This window comes from Schistocerca gregaria, chromosome 2 (assembly GCF_023897955.1).
Source record: "Schistocerca gregaria isolate iqSchGreg1 chromosome 2, iqSchGreg1.2, whole genome shotgun sequence".
In the NCBI taxonomy this organism is placed as follows: Eukaryota; Metazoa; Arthropoda; class Insecta; order Orthoptera; family Acrididae; genus Schistocerca; species Schistocerca gregaria.
In genome coordinates this window covers 354495495-354512691 of record NC_064921.1, presented here as the reverse complement: position 1 = coordinate 354512691, position 17197 = coordinate 354495495, and the positions used below count along the sequence as shown (strand labels likewise).

The following is a 17197-nucleotide window of genomic DNA, read 5'->3' as shown; positions in this document are numbered from 1 at the left end:
GTGCTTCCTGTAGAATGCTTTTTGAGTAAAAGTCCAAGAACTGTGGCAAAGAGGTGTGTGGCACAGAAAACTCTTGTCCTAGGATGCTTCCAGCTTGTGATGCGGTTTTTGCTTGGTGACTCATTATTTGCTACATACACTCTCAGACTAGTCAGTGTTTTTTTAATTGTCTTGCAGTGCATTACTTTGTAGTTCACACAGATTGTGCAGGGTGGGGCATATAAAAATGGCCTGGAGAACAGAGTTCCAGGGTACAAAGCAACACAGTAGAGAAAAGGAAATACAGTACTAGTCTACCTGTTGCAGATGTGGAAAGTGACCACCATTCACCTCTTGGCACTTCTGGGCCCTGCTCAGCAAGTTGCTGAAGGCAGATCAAAGCTGGAGTGCTGAAATTGCTGCAGTTCTTGAACACTATGAGAGTTGTTGTGACACATCTTAGACTTGAGGGCTCTTCACATAGAGTAATCGTATACTGATAGATCAGGTGACCTGGGTGGCCGACTAGGGCCATGAACTGACTGGCCTCTGCTAACAACTTATAAAGCTACTTGTTCGTCGAGCAGCTTTATATTTATAAACTTAACTTTTGGGGGTTCATTTTTAGATGAAGAAATCGGAGAATTCTTCACACTTCACATTATTTATTTACAGGCGTCACTTGTACAGACTCTCCAGCCGAAAACATCACAAACAACTGACTGACCCTGACCTCGCATCATCTCTGCTTATATAGAATTTTTAACAATCACTCACAAAATATTGCATTATTAATTCTGAAGAATTTCAAAGTTACAATTAAAATGTACAAAATGTTTGCGAACAGACATTACACCCGAATAAGGAAAAATTAACAATATTAGTTGACGTAATTTTTGTAGTGTCATCACTAGGTTTAAATATTAAAAATCGATATGGTTCTAATTACAATAATGTCTTTTGTGAATTTTGAGTTATTTAATTAATTACAGTTCGGTTTCAGATACTAACATTTAATGACATCACAAATTCTGCTTTCTATCAGACTGTATACAAGGAAGTTACAAATACGCCCTGAAATACGAAAAATCTGAACATTGTGTGATGCAAACAATTGGAGAGTTAATCAAAATGTGTTTACAAAGTACATTAATTTCAAAATAGGATATAAAATGAATAACAAGTACGAATACATTGCTTGGTAATCACTTAAAAAGCTGTTTCTCAAGATAATGAAGCTTTTTCTATACTAATACATTTCTTGTTCCAAATGATCGTAATTAGTGGCTCTGACCACTTATACCAATACTTCTACAGTATCTTATTATCCGTTACTTTACATTTCTTAGCTCACCCTGCTGATGAATCATTTAATTTGGCATTTATTATGTAATTCCGTTAATGACGACAATAAAAGTCTTTTCACAACGAATACAGAATATTACTAGTAAATGCGACAGACTGATATATAAATACACATAGGTACACATACAAATCCCTAGGGCACTGAATTGTCCAATAACTACACAGTTACATATCAAAAAACAGTTGGTATCAGTCATTTCAGTTAACCCACGGGTCGGGCTGTATTGTTATACACCCCCCCAGCCACTCTTACAAGTGTAACTTGTATGAATGGCTGCTAAATACCCTCCAAAATAGAATTTCTTTTTTTCTTAGCTGTTACTCCAGTCACTGGTGCATGTTGCATATCTTAATGAATTGGCAGCTCACAATCATCCGTCCCAATGCGCTGTCCATCTTGTGTCTGCAGCCCCTCTGCTTCTGGCAGTCTCTACACTGCAATAGCACAGTCCACTATTAGTTTTTTCAGTTTCTTAATTTTTTTTTTTTTTTTCAGGTCAGGTAAGGATCTTTGATACAGTTCTCTAGGTAGGAACAGGGATGAACTCATTTCGCAAGGTACTCGTGCAGGTTACAATTAAGGTCACATCAGGTATAAATGTATCAAAATCATTAACATACTATCCTACACTATTAGTATATTTATAGACAAAATCACACAAAATTAAGCATCTCTAAACTGTAAGGATTTAGCTATATACAACTTAAAGTTAATGAACAAAAATGAATTATTTATGTATCCTTTCTTTTTGATTAATATTTCAGCATAATACACTATACAGCATATTAAATGTCCCAGATATCCTTTAGCTCTTTATCATATCAAACACAAACTCACTGATTGTTCATTAGCACACCACCTTGTAATGACAAACTTACTCATTTTTCACAGTACAACTTGTCCATTTAGTAACACGTGTACATCCTTAACATTGTCCATTTGTATATCTCATTGGCAAACTAACAAAATCATGACCAAGCCTATAATCTTCAAAGAACCACCCACAAATCAAATACATACTCTACAGACCATAACCACAATGACCTCCATTATCTTATATCCCCTTGGATTCTATTCTGTAATGAAAATGTTAACAGTAATTTATTTACAATATTACATAACATAGAGTACACACACACATATGGATCTGGAAAAGTTTTACACCACATATTAATCAGGAATTATAGTAATAACTATTGCCTGAAATGCTTAAAGAATTATTAGTCATTAGTCAAGGGAGGATTCAAATTTTATACACAGTTAAATTTATTTACTTATTTTCAAACAATGTCACTCAATAATCATATGACATACAAAAAAACTTATACTAAAAGAATGGCTAGTATTTTCAGTGAGAGATAACTTCGTTATAGGTTTATAGATGAGTAAAAGATGTATCATCCGAAAACGAAAAGAAGAAAATAGAATGCTACATAGCTCGGAGACCTAGTGCTCGGCACGCACTTGATACAGGATGTATCCTCCTGAGGGCTTTTACATTATCTTATTTTTTCTTGGTATTTGACACTTGTTTATAAGGTTTCAGTTCAGTTATGTTACGTAAACCAAATAGTCTTCCTGACTTTGGGTACACTAATCTATATGCATTTGGGTGTGGCATAGACTGAATTTTGAATGGGCCAATATAGATGTCAAAGAATTTCTTTAATTCATTGCTTATCGCTTTGGATTTTTCATGTGTTTTCACCAGGACCAGATCATCAATTTTAAAATTTGTAGGTTTCAACTTCTTGTCATGTTTGTTTTTTCTTAGTTTCCCCTGTTGTTCCATTACTTTCTTGACTATTTCTTCTCTTTCCTGTGGACTCATAGCTTTACATGCTGGGAATTCAATTAATTCGTTGATCAGATTTGGCGGTTTCTTATGATACAGTATTTCATATGGGCAGAACCCAGTAGACGAATGTTGTAAGCTGTTCAGTATATCTTCAAAGCTGTCTACGTACTCTATCCAACTCACATGATTTTTGTTGCAATAAGTTCTAAATAATCTCCCTATTTCTCTCATGTAACGTTCAGCCGGATTGCTGGACGGGTGATACGCAGAGATCAGAATATGGTTTATGTTCTCATCCTCCACAAATGTTTTCCAAATTTTAGAAGTAAATTGTGCTCCATTGTCAGAGAGCATGCTCTTTGGTTTTCCCACCTTTGTGAAATAGTCTCTTCTAATTTTCAAAATGATGTTCTTACTTGTTGCTTTCTTCAATGGATATAGTTTAATGAATTTTGAAAAAAGATCCACCATGACAAATATGTAACAAAATCCTCCTTTAGCCTTAGGCAATGATCCATAAAGGTCAACTGCTACAAGTTGTAGTTGTTCCTTTGGCAAGATGTTTTGCATATATCCTCTGCAAGTTTGATTGCTAACTTTTACTCTCTGACACCTGTCACATGTAGATATTTGCTTTCTCACTCTCCTAGCAATGTTGTAGAAGTACACATTTTCTTGAATCTTTTGGATACATTTCAGTGTCCCACAATGCCCGAAACTTTCATGTACATACTTTATCAACACTTCAATATACTGTTCTGGCCAACACAATCTCCAAGTGTCACTGTCTGCACTGTATCTTCTGAATAGTATACCCTTATGCACTTTATAATACTGCTCTACTTTCTCATATCCTCTTTTACCTAGATAACTTTTAACTAACTTCCAGTTGGAATCATGGTTTTGATATCTACGGATGTCATTACAAATTTTCCTGATTTCATTCTCATCTTTCACCCCTTTTAGATACATAATCCGAAACTCCCTTTCACACTCATCACTGTTATTTTCACCTTCTCCTCCCATTGGCAACCTTGATAGAGCATCTGCGATTTGATTTTCTTCACCTTTTATATATTTTACTGTATAGTCGAACTGCTGGAGGAATAGTGCCCACCTGGTTATCCTGCTGTGATGCAAAGTACACTCTTGTATGTAGATCAAAGCCTTATGGTCTGTGTATACTACCACTTGATGTCCTAATAGGTAATTCTTGAACTTGATGAAAGCCCAATAGACTGCTAACAATTCTTTTTCGGTGACAGTGTATGACTTCTCATGTTTCTGTAAAGTTCTACTGGCAAAAGCTATTGACCTGTGCTCCGTCACACCATCTACAATCTTTTCTTGGAACAAATGAGCTCCCAGTCCATAGTCACTGCTGTCGGTCATGATACAAAATGGTTCTGTAAGGTCAGGTCTGTATAACATTTTACTGTTGCACATCTGTTTCTTGATGTTGTCGAATGCTTCCTGACAATCCTTGTCCCATACCCAAATGGTGTTCTTCTTCTTCAACAAGTTGTTCAAACACGGTACATTTAAAGCTTGATTGCTGACAAACTTCCGGTAGTAGCCACAAATTCCATAGAATGATTTAAGTTGTTTCTTAGTCTTGGGTGCAGGAAATTTTGCAATGGCTTCAAGTTTTTCTTCATCAGGTAAGATTCCTTCTTCTGATATGGTATGGCCTAAAAATTTGAGCTGTTTAACTCCGAATTTGCACTTCTCTAGTTTTAATGACATGCCTCCCTGTCTTAATTTGTAACACACTTCACCCAACAAATGTATATGTTCTTCCCAACTTTTTCCTGTTACAAGTATGTCATCAACATAAAGGATTAGTTTTCTTAACAGTTCTTTTCCTAGAACAAAATCCAATGCTCGAATAAATTCTGCAATTGATACATTAAGGCCAAATGGTACAACACAATAGCAATAACATCTTCCTCTATATAAAAACGCAGTATATTTTCTAGACTGAATCTCTAATGGTATCTGATGGAAACCAGCTGTTAAGTCTAAGCTAGACATGTACTTCATATGTTCAAACTTATGTAATAACTCATCTATATTTTCAGGGTGATCAGTTTCCCTCTCAAGGTATTTGTTTAAATGTCTTGAATCGAGCACAAGTCTTACTCCACCATCACGTTTGGAAACCACCACCAACAGGTTATTGTATGCACTATTACATCTTTCAATTACTCTCCACTCTTCCATCTTTTGTAGTTCTTCCTCCACAGCTTTTCTTTTTGAAATGGGTACTCCATAGGGTTTGATGAAAAATGGTTCGTGAGGTTTTAGTTTAAGTCTACATTCATAGTTCTTCACTTTCCCAGGTTTCTCACTAAACACATCTTTGTATTCCCACAACAAACTGCCTAGTTGATCTGTCTGTTCTTCATTTAAATTACCAGCTTCTTTTAGTTTGGTGGCCACTAATTCAGCATACTTGTCTTCACTGCAGTCTTCTTCATTGTCTTCCTTGTTAATGTCGATCTTCTCATCTGTACAAATCACTCTTCTAATCTGAAAATTATTCTCTAGGCAACTTTGGATAATTAGTTCAGTCACATGTGTTCCATCTGCCTTTGGCTTGGTGAGCTTTAACTTTTTGTTATTCCAGTCAAAATCTGCATTTACTCCTTGTATCCAATTCATTCCAAACAAAATATTCTCATTGAGATCAGGTACTACAAAGCATCCTTGGTTATACTGTACATCATTAATAGTGAAAGATATTAAGGCTTGCCTGTTTACAACTTTGCTGTGCCTACCAGTTGCTCCCTTAATTTTGATTCCAATAACAGGATATTCTTCAAAGTCATCACTATGTCTTATCTGGTCTCTAAATTTTTCAGAAATAGCACAGACAGGACTACCCGTGTCTAAGAGGCAAAGTCCTTCATAATTTGCAACTTTTATACGTATATACGGGCAACCTAAAACTTTTTCCTTCTTACTGTCCTCATTTTCATCCAACAGATCTTCTTCAATATCTCTAAAGTCCAAGTAATTTGTACCATTTTTGCCTGTACAATTTCTCTTACTTGTCTGAATTTTACTTAATGCTATATCAGATGATTGCTTGATGTCACGTCTGTCCTTAACACACTGTCTGTTTTTCCCGGAACTGATCCCACTGTAAGCCTGTTGATTGGTTCTACCTTGCCAGTTGGAATGCAATTCTTCACAAATAATCTTGATGACCCTTTTTATTCTGTCACTGTCACTATAATCCTTGTAAGTATCCCATAACATTTCTAGCATCTCATCTACATTATGATGGCTCTCTGCATGTTCCTTATCTGATGATACCTTCCCAGTTTTCATTGGCACAATCTGATCTTCATATTCTTCACAAATACTACTGATATCATCTTCTTCACTACTAATTAAATCTTCTTTAACCTCCAAATACACCATGTCATCTAATTCTTCCTCACATTCATCATTACTTCCAACACTTTCACTATCAATATTACTACATATGCTATCATTTCCAACACTGAACACTTCTACAACATCTTTACTATGACCATCAGAATTGTTGACATGTACACTAGTACAGGTATCATCACTTAAGTGCTTAACAGGGATAGGTTCTTCTTTCATTAATTTACTTAATCCAAACTCATCAAGATTACTATCAGAACCAACATTTTCCTTGCAAACTTCATTACCACACTGATTATATAGACTTGAAATAGTTTCTTCCTCTAACGGAACTTCCTCAACATTCTTACAGATGCTATTACTTCTATCTACAACACTTTCATTCATACATTTCCAGAGTTTACTGTTAAACTGCAATTTGCCAATTTGATGCACTCGTCTTACATTAGTACTGTCACTTCCACTCCAACATCTTCGATTATTCTGTCTTCTGTAATTATTTTCGGTGTCTCTAGACCAGTGGTGTTTAGCCTGATTTCGGTACACATTTCTTGCCCCAAACTGACAGGCTCCCAATGAGGCATCTGTCAGTTTAAATTGCCTTGTCCTGATTGGTGATTATCAAATTGTCTGTTATTATTTTCCCAAGGTCTCTCCCTGCTATTGTGCCCTCTGTTTCCATCCCCATTACTATGGTTGATCCATCTGTTATCACTATTATTACTCCTGCCTTGATTCCTGCTTTGGTTCCACCCCCCAGTTGGTTGATTGCCAAATCTGCCATTGTTTAACCTCTCATTTCTCTCAAAAGCTCTATCCAACTTATCTACATACCTCAAGAACTGATCTACAGAATCATCTGGTCCATAAATCAACTCCCACTGTACTCTTTTTGGTAGTCTTCTTTTTAATGCATCTATTTGTATTAGTTCATCAAAAGGTTTGTCGAGGTGTACTAATTTCCTCAACTGACTTTCACAAAAACACTTCAAGCTACCATCACTTTCCCTATACATTCGACCATTCAAAAACTCACTTTTAATCCTAGCTTGCTCAGAATCTGACCAGAACTTATTTAAAAACTTTCTTTCAAATTCATTATATGACATGGTAGAATTAACATTCTGATTTGCCCACGAGATTGCTTCTCCATCCAAAAATCGTTTAACAAATTTAATTTTTACATTATCTGTCATGTCATTACTAAAATTATCCTGACAATGCTGTAAAAAATCAACTGGATGCAATTTCCCATCTCCTGGAAAGCATTTTAAAGGTATGCCACCCCATACACAATTAAAATTGCTAACAAAATTTCTTTGGGCTACACCTTCTTGTAACTCTACAACTTTCTTACTTAAACCTACAACATTATTTTTACACAAATCTATTTTTTCATCACACTTTAGATCTACATTACTTATTTGATTGGAAATTTCTGCAAATTTTAACTCTGAATTCTTTTTATTGGATTCAAGCTTTTCTTCTAAGATTCTCCTAGTCTGAACAACCTCTACTTTCAGTTTTGAATTTTCTACTTCTACATGCTTATCTAGTTTTTTGAACCTTTCCTCATTTTTGGACAACTCTTGTGTGAAATTAGTTTCTAATACATCAACCCGTTCTTCCACTGCTCCTACACGAGTATTGAGTTCACCCTGCCCTGTCTCGACAGTCATTTTTAGTGCTGCCAAACCATCCTGGATTTCCCTTATCTTACTAGTATCCTGCCTAATCTGTCCCATCTGTTTCTTCGCTTCTTTCATATGTTGCATTAATAACATTAACAGATCGTCTCCGCCTACTCTTCCCTGTGCAATTGGAGTACTTGTGGCGACATTTTCACTGGAACCCTCTCCACCAAAACCTCGATCTACACTTAGTTCACTGATACTCGATCCTAGGTCCGAAGTGTTTTCAATTGATTCACCGCCTACACACTTTTTATCAGCCATAGTAAAATCTTTTCCTCACAAAAACAAAAAAAAAAAAACACAAATTAATTAAAAAAAACTGTTACTCATCTGAATTCCAGCGGTGCAGTCCGAGAATTTGGTCCATTATCATCAGATCAGTTGTTATGATTTACGATCTCCCCATGCAGGTGATGATTTTCTTTGTATTTCTTTTCCACACCAACTCTTCTCATGCAGCAACATCCACTCGTTCTGTGCGTCCATAAACACAAAAATTTCTTCACAATTTATGTTTAGTATTCGTCTTGCGGTCACCTGAAACAATTACTTTTTAAAAACAGTTCCGATTTCAATCATCAAATCCCAGCTCACACCACCACTTATAAAGCTACTTGTTCGTCGAGCAGCTTTATATTTATAAACTTAACTTTTGGGGGTTCATTTTTAGATGAAGAAATCGGAGAATTCTTCACACTTCACATTATTTATTTACAGGCGTCACTTGTACAGACTCTCCAGCCGAAAACATCACAAACAACTGACTGACCCTGACCTCGCATCATCTCTGCTTATATAGAATTTTTAACAATCACTCACAAAATATTGCATTATTAATTCTGAAGAATTTCAAAGTTACAATTAAAATGTACAAAATGTTTGCGAACAGACATTACACCCGAATAAGGAAAAATTAACAATATTAGTTGACGTAATTTTTGTAGTGTCATCACTAGGTTTAAATATTAAAAATCGATATGGTTCTAATTACAATAATGTCTTTTGTGAATTTTGAGTTATTTAATTAATTACAGTTCGGTTTCAGATACTAACATTTAATGACATCACAAATTCTGCTTTCTATCAGACTGTATACAAGGAAGTTACAAATACGCCCTGAAATACGAAAAATCTGAACATTGTGTGATGCAAACAATTGGAGAGTTAATCAAAATGTGTTTACAAAGTACATTAATTTCAAAATAGGATATAAAATGAATAACAAGTACGAATACATTGCTTGGTAATCACTTAAAAAGCTGTTTCTCAAGATAATGAAGCTTTTTCTATACTAATACATTTCTTGTTCCAAATGATCGTAATTAGTGGCTCTGACCACTTATACCAATACTTCTACAGTATCTTATTATCCGTTACTTTACATTTCTTAGCTCACCCTGCTGATGAATCATTTAATTTGGCATTTATTATGTAATTCCGTTAATGACGACAATAAAAGTCTTTTCACAACGAATACAGAATATTACTAGTAAATGCGACAGACTGATATATAAATACACATAGGTACACATACAAATCCCTAGGGCACTGAATTGTCCAATAACTACACAGTTACATATCAAAAAACAGTTGGTATCAGTCATTTCAGTTAACCCACGGGTCGGGCTGTATTGTTATAAACTCTGTCAGGCATGAAGATTGTGTAAATGTGCTCCAAGTTTCAGTCTGGATCACGTGGCAGGCATACATGTGCTGTGCATGTCATGGGGTGTGGTTGTACACATACATTAACGTCCAGTCATATCCACTCATCCTGACCACTTTTATATGCCCCACCCTGTATATTGTCATAAAATTTAGGTGTTAAATCAAAACATATTTCAAGCTATTTTTGAAATTAGTATAGATCACTTTTAGTAGATTTAATATTGACAGGTAGAGCATCATACTGTCTTTGTAACGGTGTAGAGAACTCCATTCTAGCTGAATGTTTTTACAGATCTGTACAAGTGACACTTATTTCTAGTGTAATGATTGTGATATGTTGTTCTTGGGGGTCTTCAGTCTGAAGTCTGGTTTGATGCAGCTCTCCATGCTACTCTATCCTTAGCAAGCATCTGAGTAGCTACTGCAACTTCCATCCTTTTAAATGTGCTTCCTGTATTCATCTCTTGTCTCCCTCCATAATTTTGCTCCCCTCAGTTCTCTCCAGTACTAAATTGGTGATCCCTTGATGTCTCAGAGTATGTCCTAAAACTGATCCCTTCTTGTAGTCATGTAAAGCCACAATTTTTTTTCTCCCCAATTTTATTCAGTACCTCCTCATTAATTACAAAAACTACTCATCTGATCTTCAGTGTTCTTTTGCAGCATCACATTTCAAAAGCTTATATTCTGTTCTTCTCTAAACGATTTATCATCCTTCAATTCCATATACGACTACATTCCATATGTTGTTTATTTTGTGCACTGTAAAATTACTAGTAACAAAGAATAAAAGAAAAAAAATACTGGAGTGTAAGATAGTGTTTTATTTAAATGATTTCTTCCATTGAATTGCATGATTCTGATCACTCTATTTTGTATGGTAACTTATTTTTTTTATGAAGGTTGTTACCAAAGAATATATAGCTGCAGAACACTGTTGAGTGGAAATAACTCAAAGAATTCACTTGCTAATAAAAACAATGTTTTGGACCTCATTCTTTTACACAAGTCAGGAACATGTACAAGGCAATTTACTTACTGTTACCAGGTTCACAAATTTAGAGGATTGTATGGGCTTTAATGGGTTATCCCCACATTTTATTATTATGGTTTCCTGTAATCTATGTGACATGATGAACTGTGTTTGAATTGGGAGTTTCATTATAAAGTGCCATACAATTTTCAGTAAGCCATTAGAGAAACTCTTCAAACATTATGTCAACTGAGCTCTCTTTGCTGCTGTTTTGTGGTCTCTCAATCAAAATAACTGTGTGATCAGCAAAGAGAATGAAGTGGGTCTTTAGACTTTAGCATATTGGGAGATCATTTGTAAATATAAAAAACCCTGTGGGACCTCACAGCTAAAGTTATTGCTATGATATGAGACCATTTGCCTTCCTAAATTGTTCAGAACAAATTTTCACTTCCTATCTTTTGTATATGATTCAAGTAACATTATACTTTTCCATGTAATCCAATAAAGCTCTCTGCCTTTCTAAGTAAAATTTGATGATTCATGCAACTGAAAGCCTTGAAGGGGCAAAAAAGAAACCAAATGGAGAAATTTACTCATTTTGTCCAAGAATTAAGAGCCTTACTGTGATAAAATTGAATAAAATTTTGTCGTTCTTCCAGCCACACCAAGTTCAAAAAATTGTTTAAATGGCTCTGAGCACTATAAAACTTAACACTGAGGTTATCAGTCCCCTAGAACTTAGAACTACTCAAACATAACTAACCTAAGGACATCAAACACATCCATGCCCAAGGCAGGATTGGAACCTGCAACCTTTAGACTGAAGTGCCTAGAACAGCTCGGCCACTCCAGCCGGCCCACATCAAGTGCTTAAGTGCTATGAGCTTCTGGCCAAGTACTTCTCAGTCATTTTCAAGTGTCATGACTGCTAGAGGGCTGCTTGTATCCCCTTATATATTGTAGCTGCCAACTGTAACATCACTGGTGCCCATTTTATTGACATGTATATGCATATGTTGACTGTGGATTTGATGTGTCCTCTTAAACTTCATGACTGCTTGATCCCACATCATGTTGAGCTTTATACTGTGTCTATATTAAGGATGCTGTCATTGATCATTATTTCAGTGGTTTCTTTAATTACACTGCCCAATAGGTAATTAGTGTGAGCCATGACAGAGATGCAATCAACTTTAATCCAGTGAAAGTTTTCTAGAGCATACTCAACTGAAGCAGATTTTTCATGATAGTGTAATAAACTTCTCATCCTCTTTACTGCATTGTTCTATGATCCACACTGTTTTTATGATATAAGATTGGCTGCAGGTGTAAGGTACTTTCAGACCCTAGGTGTTCTGAGACTATCCACATCACATCAAAACTGAACATAATATAAAAATTATAAGAAGACCCCTGACAAGGTGCAAATAAAGAAATTTGGCTTTCTGCCATTGCAATGTTGGGTAGGGTACGCTGCCTGCTGAAAATATGACGTATTGTCTTGCATTAACACCTTCGGGACTTTGTAAATGGAAATGCCGTTGAAATCAAAATCACTGACAACACCCTTAACAGAGACCGTGGCACGGAGTGGAATCAAGTGATGATGAGGTTGAATAGGGCACATCAAATGCACAGTCAACATAAGTTCATATATGGCAATAATGTGAGCACAAGTGATGTCACAGCCAGCAGAAAGAGTACATGAGGGAATGCAGACAGCCCATTGGCAGTCATTCCACTTGGCAATAGCCATGGAGTTCTTACTCAAAATTTCACAGTATTATAACCACTTGATGTGGCTGGAAACCCAATGACATTTTAGTTATTTGTTGTAGTATTCTAGAGTATCATTAAGAAGTTAAATTAGAAACTGGCCTGCTTTGTTGGAACGCTTTTCTGGAAATCAAACTTATGTATATGAAAAATATACTGTGTTGGTGGAAGTGTTCAACAGTGATCAGTGAGGAGTTTGGGTGCTAATTCATTAAGCTCTGTTTGCACCCATTTTTGAACAGTGTTTTGGTGGTGCACATTTGAGTCTGCTGGGTACAGTTCTGTGCTTAAAGATCACATTACAAATGTGACAGAGAAATTTCCTTATAAATTTACAAGAGTCTTTCAGCACTCTGCCTGACGTAGTAGCTATACTTAAAAACTGTATAACTTAACTGAAGAAGCATAAGCTTTTTACACTGCAGCAGCTTTTCTGCAAATTTACTAGGTTAAAATTAGCTAGTATAAGCATAGATACAACTTTGTGGTTATAATTAAACTGGTACTGTTCCGAGTGGTCCAGTGCGAGCTGTATACATCACAGGATGCAGAAACATCATGGGTATGTTCATTAATCAGTGTGCTCAAAGACTATACTGACAAAAAAAAAGAAGGTTTCACTTTCTGCCTCCACTGAAAATTTGGCAATGTAAATAGTCAGAATGTGGTGTGGGTGCAGAAACATGGGAGGAATGATCAAAAACAATAATGGTAGTTCTGACATGTTTATTATGGTATGGTCACAAGCTCCAACATGTGTTCAGTGTGGTCTCCCATGTCAGCATTATGCCGCACCTATGACATGGGATGTTTGACAGTTGCTCACAGCATATTCAGTGTAATCACAGCAACATGTTGTCGTATGCTATCCTGTAGATCAAGAAGAGTCTCGATACATCCCTGATGGACATGATCTTTCAGATATCTCCACAGCTAGAAGCCACATGGATTTAGGGTGCAGGATCAGGAAGAACACACATCTTGAAATTGCTTAGAGTTGATGTGGTCATTACTGAAGTTTTCTCAAAGCAAGTATTTCACCTGGAAAATTACATGTCGTATCACCCCATCTTGCATGAAAATAGTGATGTGGACACAGTTGTGTTCATGCAAAACTGGTATCACATTTTCCACAAGGAGGTTGTTATAACATGCAGATTTCACTGCACATCTAACAGGCCTGTGAGGTATGATCTCCTCAAATAAAATATTGCTCCATTTCCATGCATTCCAAAAGACAAAGGGCAAGATCATGATGTTGTAGCATACCTGGGGCTTCATTTGATACACATTCTACATCTTGTAGAGATGCCAATGGAATACGTGCAACAAAACCTTTTGAAATGTTGACCAGGGGAGAGGTAAGTCCTGTGAGCACTAACTGCAGAATCTGAAGCAAGTGCTGCACAGTCGGTAATATCTACAGTAACTTCATCAACAACTGCTATGGGAGTGGGCGGCCTCCCTCTCCCAAATGCGCTACCTAATTCAAATTTTCTTATTATTTTCTTGAACCCATTAATTGACATGGGGCCTCTGCACAGCTGTTTCTGTCGGTGATATTGCCACAGTGCAGCTCTGCTGTTGCTGTCATTCTGATAAAACCGGCAGTTCATGGTCTGCCTAGTGGCAGAAAGTGGAACTATTATTTTATTTCAGCATACTCTATGAATGCCTCGATTAATGAAAATACCTACAATGTTTCAGTGTCCTGCAATGTTACAGTCCATTCTGCCTCACTTGGAATACTATCAGTATAGTTACAACCACTTGGTACTAAATTTTATAGTGATAGTTCATAGTTAACACAGTGTATAAATTTAGTTAATAAATACTATAACTTGTTTACATATGTAGAGATTCTCCTTCTTTGTAACATCTACAGTGAACAATTCATGCGTGAGTGAATGGATACATGAGTGAAGTGCTTATTCTTCTTTTCTTAGATCATATTTTTTGTCTCTATTATTGTGAAAGCTACAGTATAGATCTGGTTAATGATTACCTGCACACAGCCAATTCAGTTGCTTGGTGTTGTGACCTCATTGGGTCGGTGTGCACCATAAGATATCAGCAAGTTCTTCCATTTCTGCCGATATTGAGCTTCCGTTGCCAATTGAATCCAGCTAACCTTATTAAGTTTCTGTCCCATCTGTCTAGTGATCTTCTCTGTGATCTCTTTTGGTAAATATGGCTCCAATCTAGAATTTGTTGTGACCATCTGCCATCCAGTCCACTACCATTTCAAAGTGTTAACCCTTTCCATTTTCAGTGACCTCTGTTATACATCTGACATCTAGTGCTTTCTTTCTGTCTGTTTTGTGCACCATAATCTTGATCTTTGCATTCCTCTTTGAGTTGCTATGAGTTTTTTAACAATGAACTCATTTAATTTCCATGTCTCACAACCAAAAATTATTAGTCATAGTACACATTGGTCAAAACCATTTTCTTCTGTCCAGCCAGCAACATAGACTTGAAAACTGAAGAGCATCTACTGTTATCATGCCAGCCCAATTTAATATGTCAAAATACACTCCTGGATATTGAAATAAGAACACCGTGAATTCATTGTCCCAGGAAGGGGAAACTTTATTGACACATTTCTGGGGTCAGATACATTACATGATCACACTGACAGAACCACAGGCACATAGACACAGGCAACAGAGCATGCACAATGTCGGCACTAGTACAGAGTATCTCCACCTTTCGCAGCAATGCAGGCTGCTATTCTCCCATGGAGACGATCGTAGAGATGCTGGATGTAGTCCTGTGGAACGCCTTGTCATGCCATTTCCACCTGGCGCCTCAGTTGGACCAGTGTTCGTGCTGGACGTGCAGACCGCGTGAGACGATGCTTCATCCAGTCCCAAACATGCTCAATGGGGGACAGATCCGGAGATCTTGCTGGCCCGGGTAGTTGACTTACACCTTCTAGAGCACGTTGGGTGGCACGGGATACATGCGGACGTGCATTGTCCTGTTGGAACAGCAAGCTCCCTAGCCGGTCTAGGAATGGTAGAAAGATGGGTTCGATGACGGTTTGGATGTACCGTGCACTATTCAGTGTCCCCTCGACGATCACCAGAGGTATATGGCCAGTGTAGGAGATCGCTCCCCACACCATGATGCCGGGTGTTGGCCCTGTGTGCCTCGGTCGTATGCTGTCCTGATTGTGGTGCTCACCTGCACGGCGCCAAACACGCATACGACCATCATTGGCACCAAGGCAGAAGCGACTCTCGTCGCTGAAGACGACACGTCTCCATTCATCCCTCCATTCACGCCTGTCGCGACTCCACTGGAGGCGGGCTGCACAATGTTGGGGCGTGAGCGGAAGACGGCCTAACGGTGTGCGGGACCGTAGCCCAGCTTCATGGAGACGGTTGCGAATGGTCCTCGCCGATACCCCAGGAGCAACAGTGTCCCTAATTTGCTGGGAAGTGGCGGTGCGGTCCCCTACGGCACTGCGTATGATCCTACGGTCTTGGTGTGCATCCGTGCGTCGCTTTGGTCCGGTCCCGGGTCGACAGGCACGTGCACCTTCCGCCGACCACTGGTGACAACATCGATGTACTGTGGAGACCTCACGCCCCACGTGTTGAGCAATTCGGCGGTACGTCCACCCGGCCTCCCGCATGCCCACAATACGCCCTCGCTCAAAGTCCGTCAACTGCACATACGGTTCACGTCCACGCTGTCGCGGCATGCTACCAGTGTTAAAGACTGCGATGGAGCTCCGTATGCCACGGCAAACTGGCTGACACTGACGGCTGCGGTGCACAAATGCTGCGCAGCTAGCGCCATTCGACAGCCAACACCGTGGTTCCTGGTGTGTCCGCTGTGCCGTGCGTGTGAACATTGCTTGTACAGCCCTCTCGCAGTGTCCGGAGCAAGTATGGTGGGTCTGACACACCAGTGTCAGTGTGTTCTTTTTTCCATTTCCAGGAGTGTATATCTAGTTTTAAGTGTCATTTCATATTTGCTAGTTGCCCCAAATATACATATTCTGTGGCCCTTTGCGTTTGTGTACTTCCAACACACATATTTTCCTCCAGAGTCCATTCAGTCATCATGATCTTGGTTTTATCATATTTCATTTTTTGGCTACCTTCAGAGCAGATTAACACAAGTTTGCTAACTTATGTTTGAAGTTATTCTGTATTGAAACTTCCTGGCAGATTAAAACTGTGTGCTGGACTGAGACTCAAACTCGGGACCTTATTCTGTATTATTTGCAAACAGAAGAATATCATAAGCAAATCTCAGGTTATTTAATCTCTTTCACAGAACAGTTATCCTGTTTGTTTTCCAATGCTGCTGAAAAAGATTTTGGAACATAGAGTCATATTGTTTTAAACCCTTTTCAATGGGGACGCTCAACAACACTCACAAACTCAAAACAAAGAGGTACTTGGTACTCATTTATTCTAGTACATATTTTGCGGAGAGTGAGTTTTACTATACCCTGTGCAGAACCTAGGTTGTTCAGTGGGTTGAGCCAGGTCACGTGCAGTGCTTAATCTGGTAATCAAAAT

General features: G+C 37.9%; 2 protein-coding genes across 7 annotated transcripts in view; one reads left to right on the top strand and one right to left on the bottom strand.

The window, feature by feature from the left end:
* The window catches only part of LOC126337046 (regulating synaptic membrane exocytosis protein 2), a 1181006-nt gene that overhangs the window by 760030 nt on the left and 403779 nt on the right, over positions 1 to 17197 (top strand). The gene's annotated exons all lie outside the window — the stretch shown is intronic.
* LOC126337047 (uncharacterized) lies at positions 1670 to 8550 on the bottom strand. Its single transcript, XM_050001372.1, has 2 exons — positions 7377 to 8550; positions 1670 to 1779 (listed from the first exon to the last, which is right to left on the bottom strand). The coding sequence occupies exons 1-2, from the start codon at positions 8495 to 8497 to the stop codon at positions 1716 to 1718; spliced, it is 1185 nt and encodes a 394-aa protein (XP_049857329.1). The 5' UTR covers positions 8498 to 8550; the 3' UTR covers positions 1670 to 1715.